Source organism: Salvia splendens, chromosome 10, assembly GCF_004379255.2.
Source record: "Salvia splendens isolate huo1 chromosome 10, SspV2, whole genome shotgun sequence".
Lineage (NCBI taxonomy): Eukaryota > Viridiplantae > Streptophyta > Magnoliopsida > Lamiales > Lamiaceae > Salvia > Salvia splendens.
In genome coordinates this window covers 17,042,970-17,053,418 of record NC_056041.1, presented here as the reverse complement: position 1 = coordinate 17,053,418, position 10,449 = coordinate 17,042,970, and the positions used below count along the sequence as shown (strand labels likewise).

The following is a 10,449-nucleotide window of genomic DNA, read 5'->3' as shown; positions in this document are numbered from 1 at the left end:
AGTAGGGCTACAAGTAGAGATCAGGACGAGCCTTCTTAATAACCTAAACTTTATCATGTCAGATTTAATACTCCCTCCGTCTGCGAATAAAAATCCCGTTTTACCATTTTGGTCCGTCCGCGAATAGGAGTCCCGGTTCACTTTTATATAAATGGTTGTATAGATTTCACATTTCACTAACTCGTTCCACTCACATTTCGTTTCGAGCCGTCTCTTGTCGCTCACAAAAATAATCAATAACAAGAACCCAAACAGATTCTTTCTCCTCAGTGACATGAGGCGACTCGGAAAAATGTAGAAAAAGCGTTTGGGGTTCTTCAAGCAAGATTCAATATTCTCAAGGCCCTATGTCGAATGTGGTACGTAAATAATCTAACCGACATCATTTACGTGTGTATCATCCTACACAACATGATTATCGATGACTATCGATGACGAAGGCCCGGTGCAGCAAATTTCTTCGGCGGTAATACCCCCGAAAACTTAACCGCAAGCAGTGCCCCACGCTAGGGTGCGTCAGCAACATTAAACGAGCTCATACGTCGTAGGGCACTTGCGTGTGATGTCAACTTCCACGTCTAACTCAAAGAAGATCTAGTCAAACACATTTGGGTGAGATTTGACAACGAATAGGCGATTCCATGAAAATTATGTATTTCATTGCTTTCAATAAATTATAATTTTAGCATTTTAATTATGTCATTTTACTTTTAATTTATTTTTAATGTAATGTCTTTTTTAAAATAGGAGTATTGTTTCTTTTTATAATAATAAATATAATTAATAGTTTACTTATTTATCACGTTGACGTGGCATGATTCAATTGTAGTAGAAAAAAAGAGTTTCACCTACCAAACCAAATATTTACAAATAACTCAAAAAAACTTCGATATCACGACTCATTCGCTCCATTGACTTTGAAAATTATGCCAACGAAAATAGCAGCTTCTCTTTTTTCATCCGTCCCTCCCTTCTCTCCCTCTCTCTCTCTCTCTCTCTCTCTACTCTGATTGAAGAGAGAGAAGACTGGCGATGGCGGACGAGACTGATTATGAGCCCTCCCCTCAGCTTACTGGCATAGTCATCATCACTCTACCCCCTCCCGACAACCCTTCCTTTGGTAAAACCATCACTGCCTTCACTCTCTCCGATAATCATATTTCTTCTACTACTTCACAATCTACTCCTCCGCCAAACGATCCTTCTCCGTCGCCGTCTCCTCCTCCGCCGCCGCAGCAGAGTCCTTCTCGTCGTCAGTCTCCGTCTTCGTTGGGGAATTTCAGCCACCGCCGCCCGAGCACTATTCTGCCGATTCTGTGCATCTGCTTCATCGCCTTGTACTGCTGGAGCTCAATCTCGCAAGAGGAAGTATTAAGGTTGCGCGATGATTTTGATAATGATGATGATGAAGATGATCATAAAAACAAGTCGCGGACTACATTTCTGTTCCCATTGTATCGGAAGCCTTACAGAGGCAACGGTGATTTAGGAGATGTTGAGCTGAAATTGGGGAGATTGAGGGGTTTGAAGGATAGTGCGATGCGTGCTCCGAAAATTAACAAGAAATCGGTGTCTGCTGCTTCTAAGATTGACTCTGCTACTGTTATACCTGTTGGAGGTAACATTCATCTTGATGGGTAAGTCTGCTTACTCATTGTTTTCTGATTAGTTACACTGAAATTTCAACTTTTTCCTTTTTCTTTTTTTGATTAGATAGTCGTTGACTAGGTTAATGTGTCACCAATCTACTTTGACAGAGTATTTATGATTTTGATTTGATGGATGTTAACAAATTTGAGTGTTCTTTTTCTCTACTGCAAAAAGTACTTTTCTCTATGTTAAGGGCCTGCAGAATGTAGAATTTAAGGTTAGTTCAACTCCAACTGATCAGAATTTGGAACTAGTATACAAGATTACTAGTGAACCATTTGGTGTAGATTTAACTGAGAATGTAAGCCATATCCTTAGCTGGTGGGTACCAAAATTTGGATCGGGGTAAGGTTGGAGTAGAGTAAGAATGGGCCAAAGTGAAGTGTAACTCTGTAATTTTATAAATTTGCTCGATATATATATGAGCTGTATCATCATTGATAGTAGTTATGATATCTTGAATGCTACTGCTCTTCAACTTATTGTGAAGTTCCTAGCTTGACATACTATTATTGTCTTGGAAATTAAAGAGAATAGATCATTAATGAGCAGATAAATAAGTAACCAGCAATAGTGGCAAATTCTCGTATCATTGAGAAACAAAGAAGTTTTTCGGATTTATTTCTGGTTTCTCGTGCAGGTTCAGTTACCTATCATTTTTGTTTATGTAAGATGCAATAAAATGATGTATTGCATTGTTTTTATTTCATTGCAGGCTGTATTATACATTCTTGCATTTTGGGAATCCTCCAAGACCGTACTTTCTTGATATAGATACTGGGAGTGACTTAACATGGGTTCAGTGTGATGCTCCATGCACTAGTTGTGCCAAGGTACTTCTGATTGCTTCATTAGATATAGGAGAATGAGTGATCAAGGATGATATCTGTGGATAGAAGTAGTTGTCTTCCAACCCAATTTTGTAACTTTGTATAATGGAACATACTCACATGGAGATAAATGCCTTGCAGGGAGCGCATCCTTTCTACAAGCCAGGGAAAGATAACATCATACTACCTAAGGATTCTTACTGCCATGAACTCCAAAAAAACCAAATGAGCAAACACTGTGACTCTTGCCTCCAGTGTGATTATGAAATAGAGTATGCAGATCACAGCTCCTCCATGGGAGTGCTTGCTAGGGATGAGGTTTCTCTAAACATTGCAAATGGTTCTTTAGTCAAGTCAAAAGTTGTTTTCGGGTAACATTTTATAGTTCTATATGAACACAGCTTACAATATTGCAACTCTTTATTTATGATCTGTGGTTGCATGTCAGTTGCGCGTACGACCAGCAAGGTTTACTTTTGAACACACTGGGAAAGACAGATGGAATTCTCAGTCTTAGCAGAGCAAAAATCAGTCTGCCTTCTCAGTTAGCAAGTGAAGGAATCACTAACAATATCATTGGACACTGTCTTGCTACTGACACCGTCAGTGGTGGTTACTTGTTCTTTGGTGATGACTTTGTGCCCCACTCACAAATGGCATGGGTACCTATGCTTCAGAGCCTTGATTCGTGAGTGCAGATAAGTTTCAAGAGAATCTTCTACCAAATGTTTAAGATGTAACCATGTTTAGCGATAAAACATGAACAGAAAAATGAGTGAGTGCAAGTTCTGTGAACTAGTCACAGGCTCACAGCTTATTATCGGCCTTGAGCTCACTAAGAAATCAAGGTGGTAGTATCTTTCAGTGGTGCTGAAAATGCACTAATTTTCAATTATTCTCACTTATATTACTTTTAATCATGCATCCATGTGACTTTAATTGTGGATTTGTTCCCCTTTTCTTGAGATTGCTTGTTGCTGTCTCACTCGATGACACATTTATTAACGAGGACTATTTCAATCCATGTCCAGGAACTCTTATCAGGCAGAAATTACGGAAGTGAACTACGGGAGAAGACAAATTGATTTGGGTGATGTTAAAGCCAGACAAAGAAATATAATTTTTGATACTGGCAGCTCCTATTCATACTTCCCAGAAGAAGCGTATACCAATCTTGTCACTTTAGTAAGTTTCTTAAGAGTGTCTTGTTAAAGGTCTTTAGACGACATTCATATGCATTTATCCATTAATTTTTGGTTTCAGCTTAACGACATTTCCAATGAAAGCATTGTCCTTGACACATCAGATACTTCGTTACCTATTTGCTGGCGTTCCAAATCCCCTTTAAGGTACAATATTTTTGGGTTTTCTGGTAGAAAACAACATGTGTATCTAAACTGTCAGCAACTGGAGACCCATTTATCTCATCCGGCGTATTGGTCATTTACTGTTTTCATAGTTCTTCACATAAAGAGTCGCAACTGAATTCATATTGCTTAAGTACATATTCTATCACCTATATTGAAATCAAATATGTCAGCAACTGCAAGTTCATTGAGACTTCCTTACCAGGACGTAAAAATAATTCTGTTGTGTGCACAACAGCTCTCTATTTGAAGCTCGTGATGTTTATAAGTAACCAGGGAAGCATTTTCAAGATTTTTATCCCTATGCATTTCAGTTGTGTCACAGTTTGCTAAGTTTTTAGATGCATGAGTTACATCATACCGTTTCCCTGATAAGTTCGGTCTAAGAAAAGCTTTACTAATTTATCTTTGTAGGTCCGTGAAGGATGTCAAAATGTTATTCAAACCATTAAACCTTCATTTTAGAAGCACGTGGTGGATCCTTTCCAGAAAGCTTCAAATACCTCCAGAGGGCTACTTGGTGATCAATGTAAGTATATATTTATATGTTTCTTCTACTAGATTTACCACTGTAGAATCAATCTAAAGCAGTGCTTGAACTGCTACAGAAAAAGGGCAACGTGTGCTTGGGCATCCTTAATGGAAATAATGTACACGATGGATCCACTTTTATACTTGGAGGTATGGAAAATCAACTAGAATGCTTCGATGAATTTGACAGCAACATCGCATATATTGTTGAAATAACTAGTTTCTATCTGTCCATCCATTATAACCTTCATTATGTTTGTTTTTGGTATCTATCGGCATTCACTCAGATATATCACTACAAGGTCTACTGGTTGTGTACGACAATGTAAACAAGAAAATTGGGTGGGTTCGATCAGATTGTGCCAGGCCAAGACAATTTGAGAGCAATTTTCCTAATCCAGGCCTCGGATTATGACAAAACACCAGCATCAAGGGCATTTTTGTCCTCTGTAGATGAGATTATTTTCCTGCTATTTCTACACAGTTTTCTTTGTGTAACATAATTTAAGACATCATTTGAGGAAAATGGTTGAGAGTTGTAAGTTTTGTTCATGTGCTTTTGTTCCTCTGTAGTAGTAGCAATAGATTATGTCTTTGTGTAGTTAAGCTTATCTCAAAATACACTTTATCGAAGTATGTATATAAATTAAAACCAGCACCAGAAATATAATTCAAGAAAAGGTAAAGTAAAAAATAGTTTAATAGCATAATTCATCAACCTTCTCACTCAGCCGCCAATACATAGACAGATTCGTACATAAACAAGTAAAGAATAGATTATGATGATTTGAATTTTACAGTTCAATCAACACCAAATTTGCCAACAAGCAAAATTGGAAAAAAATTTGACATCCTAAAAAAGAAAAACCAAATATCCACATGAAAAAACGAAGGAAAATAAGAAAAAAGAATGCCCTCAGTTTTCAAAGATTTCAGAATCTATACAGAGAGATCCGAAAGCAGAAACAGCAGCATGATTTTAAAGGAAAAACCTATTTAGCTTCTTCAGTTTGCGACGCGACCAATGTTTTGCAAATCGGGCAGCTACTCTTCTGTCGGAGCCACTGCTTTATGCAGTATATGTGATAGAAGTGTCCACAGTATAGCTTTCCCGTCTCGTCTTCTGCTTCGTATTCCTCCTGCAATATACCGAAACAAACCGTCAAAGAAGCACGAGGGAGTGTGTGCAAGTTGGCTTAGCCATAGAGTGGTTGCATGAGGTCAGAGGTCTCAGGTTTAAATCTATTGTGGGGCGCGAGAGCACAAAAAGACATGCCTACTGCAGCAATGAGAGAAACTAACCTGGCAGATACTGCATTTCCTCTCCATCTCCGAGGCAAAATGCAGCTCAGTCGAGGTTGTAAGCTTGGCTGTCCCCAAACAACGAGCTATCTCGTCGTCTTTCAATCCGGTGCTCACATACCCGATCCTATCACCAAGCTCCAGCAATTCCTGTTTGTGCGATGATAACAGAACTTCAAGAACACAAATATCAATAGCAAGCCTAGCTAGACACTGTCGTGTTACAAACAAACCTCGTACGACATGTTGTCCGTGTCGAGTCTGAGGTCCCTGTACCGGTCGAGCCCATCTGGTCTCCCAGCCATCAAGAGACTGTTTTGGAGCATTACAGTCTGCAGCCGTAAGCACGTCGTAAGCGACTGGAAATATTGCCACCAAAAAACAGACTATCAAAATTCAAAATAATACAATCTGATCATGAAATGATAATTTAGCATTTCTGAACAATTGAGGTAAAAGATAAACCTTATTGTCTAAATTATTGAGCGAAAACCTATATATTCATTCATTTAAGCCCATTTCTAAGGCTATAGTCTGCCCAGCTCTATGTCCTATCCATGACCCACTATCAATATTACTATTTTAACAAGACTAGTCTTAAGTGCCGTTGTCCTTAAACAAAGTAGTATTGGGCGAGGTCAATCCAACCGAATGACATATCATACGACTAGGCATTGTCTAATCCACTAAATCGAACATACAATAATCTCTCTGTAGAATGATATCCATGCTAACTAAAATAAGATTTCACAATAACTCATTATAGGAAAAAAACAACAACAACTAGTATTTTGCAAACTAAAGACAAAATAAGATTTTGCTAGAGTACTGTGCAGGGCAAACTCATCTTACAGAGTAAAAATGCTACCTGCAAAACTCTGGACTACATTAATGTCATGAGCATTGGAAAGTAATCAGAGCTGAAACATAATTATCTTCAGAGAAGTAGAACACTACACCCTACAATAAGGAAGGCGAAGCTAACCTCACCAAGTCCTTCGCGGAAGCCATGCCTGACATGACGATGATGATGTCTGGATCCAGTAACATCAGAACGAATACGAGCTAGTCCAACGGAAGAATCAGAGTCAAGGAAAGGGTTGTCTTCAGGGGTAACCATTCTCCTCACGTTGTACGGACGCTGGCAATCAACAACAGAAAGTTGAGCCCATTGTATAACATAACCGATGTGTAACATGATCAAATACAGCACAGGAATGAAAAAAGCATTAGAAGTAAAACAATTAACACAAACAAACTTGGTCATATGGCTAGAAATTGTAAACAAAACCAGAACAGTGTAAACAGGAAACTAAAACACAAAAAAGGGGTAACTATGTCTATATACATAAACTTTCACCAAATTCTAGTCTTGAACATGAATGAAAAAAATGGTTAGATATACACCAACTTTCAATTGTTCTGATTTTCACACGTTTGTCAATTGCCTTCAAATTCAAACTAACGTTGAAGTGGACACCTGAAATGTATTAAACAAAATAGTTGGATGTCTCCGCCAATTCAACAAGTCATGATGGCATAAATTTATCAATTCAAGTTAGTCATGATGACATTAATTAGCTTGAAAGAGAACATTTAGAAACACCGAAAGCTACGTGTATTTGATTGTAAGATTTTTAGATCACCTGCACACCCAGAAACTGATTGAACAAGTATCAGAAAATCACAGAATTTTGACACAAAAATAGAATAAAGTTTCAAGCTTTAGCATCAATTAACAACACAATGTTCAAATTAAGCTCTAAATGTATAGATATAGGAAGGAAACAAGCTACCTCTCTGGGAGCAATAGCGTTGATTCTGTCATTACCATCAACCTTCCCTCTCGCGGGCCTCCTCGAAACGACGCAATCGACGGAGGCAGCGTCGGTGCTGAGGCCGATTCCGGCGCCGCACCAGACATCAGGCGCGCCCACGCAGCTCGACGACAGCGCCAGCGAGAGCGAAGACGATGAGGATTGCAGCGGCGTGTTGACGGCGGTGGGGTTTCCGGGAATGGGAAGGTGATCATTGGCGGTCTTCTTAGTCTTGAGCCTCTTCTTCTTGAGCTTCTTGGCCTCCCAATTGGCCGAGGTCCTTATGGCCGCGGGGACCGAGACCTGCGGCGAGGCGGCGCAGCCGAGGCCGCGGAATGTGGCGGAGGAGAAGTTCATTTTCTTGGAGGCGGCGTCGGAATTGGGGGTGGAGGAGAGGAGGATTGAGGAGATGGTGGTTTTGGGGCGGCTGGGATTAGGATCTGTGTCGGGATTTCTGGGCTTCCGGTGGCGAATTTGCTCCGCGGTTTCCGCCGCCGCTGTAGGCATGGCTTCTCTGTGTGTGAGTGAGAGAGATGGGAAATTGGAATTGCGTGTGATGGAAGGAGTGGAGGAAGAATGGGGAGAGGTGGGCAAGTGGGGTGTTGATGGAATTTGAAGAAACTAATTTTTTTTTCTCAAGAGTACTACAAAAGAAGCTCTATGTCTGTGTCTGATAGAGAGAGAAAGATGAATTTGGCGTGTGAGAGTGAGGACAGAAGGTGAGGTTGTTTTTGTAAATTCCACGGTGGAATTCTGTTTAGAAGAATGACTCAGAAAAAAAAGGTGGAAATAATTATGAAAATATGATAAGTGTGTGAAATTGAGAATTCAAATTCCACTAAATTAGCTGTTTATAGGTTGTGATGTTTCAAGAAAACTAGTTATAGTTATACATTTGAGTCTTTGACCACTAGGAAGGCAAAAAGAGAAAAAAAGTGAGGAATGCTCCAATATTTTATACACTTGATTCACATAATAAGGGAGTGTGGCTAAGAAAAGAAAGAACAAAACTTTTGCTTAATTGGTGGGGAGTGGAGAAGATAATATTAGAGGCTCCCTATCTTTAATTGAGTGACTTTGTGTTATGGTCATTGCTTACTTTTCTTGGATGGTTAGGTGGGCCACTCTTCTGTCCCTCACTCAATTTAAAATAAATTATTTCTCTTTTTAATAATAATAATACCAACTAGTAGTATATTTTTTTTCTTTTCTAACTTATTTTATTATTCTTTCTTCATTCTATTACCTTTTCTTATAGTAGCTCCGTCCCATTAAATATGCAACATTTGCTTTTGGGCACGAGATTTTATGTAGTGTTGTTTTGTAAGTTAATGAAAAAAGTAGAGAGAGTATTGTTTCCATTTTTAGAAACGTTTCATTTTTAATGGGACAGATCAAAAAGGAAAACGTTTCATTTCTAATGGGACAGAGGGGGTATTTTTTTTCTTTTCTAACTTATTTTATTATTCTTTCTTCATTCTATTACCTTTTTTTCTTTTTTTTATAGTACTTAATTTTTAAAATTGTACTCCCTCCGTCTGCCATTAAATGTTTCATTTTTCCTTTTTCCTCCGTCCACCAATAAATATATCATTTCACTTTTACTATATTTAGTTAGTAGACCTTACATTCCACTAACTCATTCTACTCACATTTTATTATAAAATCAATATATAAAAATATGTCTCACATTCCACTAATTTTTCTACCACTTTAATACATAAAGTTAAACAATTTCTTAAAATCTGTGTCGGTTGTATGGGATATTTAATCACGAATGGAGGGAGTATGTCCATTAGAAGTATCTTCTTTGTGACGAAGCGGAGCGAGTATTTTATTTATTCTCATTATTGTTCCTCTTGAAATAAGAGCATTCAATATTCTAGTTTGGCCATTAAAGAATAGCAACTTCCAACAATTATTACTTTTTGTTATTATTGATGGGACAAATTTAGAGTGACCAATGATCTTTACATTTCCAACTCTTTTGTTATTATTGTTTCTTAGTGTTTTATAATTAATTATATTACTCCCTCCGTCCCATGCTACTCGCACTTTTCATTTTAGGCCGTAAATTTGGGATTGTTTTTTTTTTGTAATTAAAAAAGAATTTTAGGTGTAATGAGACATCACTTAATAAAAGAGCTCTTAACTTAAACTAACATATTAATTAAATGCACTAATTCTAACTTAAATTATAAATAGTGTAAGGACTTTGTGACGAGCCGAAAAGCAAACGTGCGAGTAGCACGGGACGGAGGGAGTATTATATTGAAAATAACCTACTCTTCAAAAATAAATACTATGAAAACCTAACTTCATACTAAATTCCCGAATAGTTGGTCGTCCGCAATATATTCCTTGCATTATTTGGTTCGTCTTGTCTATGATTTCATAATCACAGGTTCAATTTAATTGTCAATTAATTTCAATTAGTTCTCAAAGTTTTTTGTATTAGAAATTCACTCACGTGACATTTTTGGGTATAAATGGTCCTTAAAAAATAAATTTTAGCTAAAATTTTATATTTCCTATGAACTTAAAATTGATCATAAAATTAAACCATGAACTTAGACCTTGTAGTGAATTTCCCAAGATTAAATTTCTAAGAAAATTTTGGGAGATATTTTTAATGTTAAACGACACAAATGGACTCCAATCACACCCATCAATAACGAGGTTGTTCCGTGTACTAATCAATCTATCCACATACATAATTTGACGTGTCATATGAAATCAAATTAAGAGGAAATCGAACTCGTGGAAATGTTGATACAAGCTTAAGTTCATGATATTAAGTGGTTTAAGTTCGTAGAAAATATCATATTCCATGAAAGTCCATTACCCCTATTCTCATAATTCTAACAGTGAGCCAATTAAAGTTGGGTCATATAATAAAATTAATCCTATTAAAAGTATATTTCAAATAAAGTAAATTGTTTTAATTGATCA

At 37.6% G+C, this 10,449-nt stretch overlaps 2 protein-coding genes across 3 annotated transcripts; one reads left to right on the top strand and one right to left on the bottom strand.

The window, feature by feature from the left end:
* The first annotated feature begins 905 nt into the window (after positions 1–905).
* LOC121751463 (aspartyl protease APCB1-like) lies at positions 906–4,930 on the top strand. The gene is made up of 9 exons (XM_042146215.1): positions 906–1,637; positions 2,366–2,483; positions 2,622–2,851; positions 2,929–3,168; positions 3,512–3,665; positions 3,744–3,829; positions 4,262–4,376; positions 4,456–4,528; positions 4,666–4,930. Exons 1-9 carry the CDS (start codon positions 1,033–1,035, stop codon positions 4,791–4,793), a joined length of 1,749 nt encoding a protein of 582 aa, XP_042002149.1. The 5' UTR covers positions 906–1,032; the 3' UTR covers positions 4,794–4,930.
* A 202-nt stretch (positions 4,931–5,132) lies between these two features.
* On the bottom strand, positions 5,133–8,215 carry LOC121751465 (probable E3 ubiquitin-protein ligase HIP1). 2 transcript variants are annotated; one of them, XM_042146217.1, is made up of 5 exons: positions 7,477–8,215; positions 6,666–6,821; positions 5,914–6,012; positions 5,681–5,830; positions 5,133–5,517 (listed from the first exon to the last, which is right to left on the bottom strand). In XM_042146217.1, exons 1-5 carry the CDS (start codon positions 8,002–8,004, stop codon positions 5,371–5,373), a joined length of 1,080 nt encoding a protein of 359 aa, XP_042002151.1. In that variant the 5' UTR covers positions 8,005–8,215; the 3' UTR covers positions 5,133–5,370. The 2 variants fall into 2 exon arrangements, with proteins under 2 accessions (XP_042002151.1, XP_042002150.1); XM_042146216.1 differs by having other exon boundaries at positions 5,914–6,039; positions 7,477–8,213.
* Between the last annotated feature and the right edge of the window lie 2,234 nt (positions 8,216–10,449).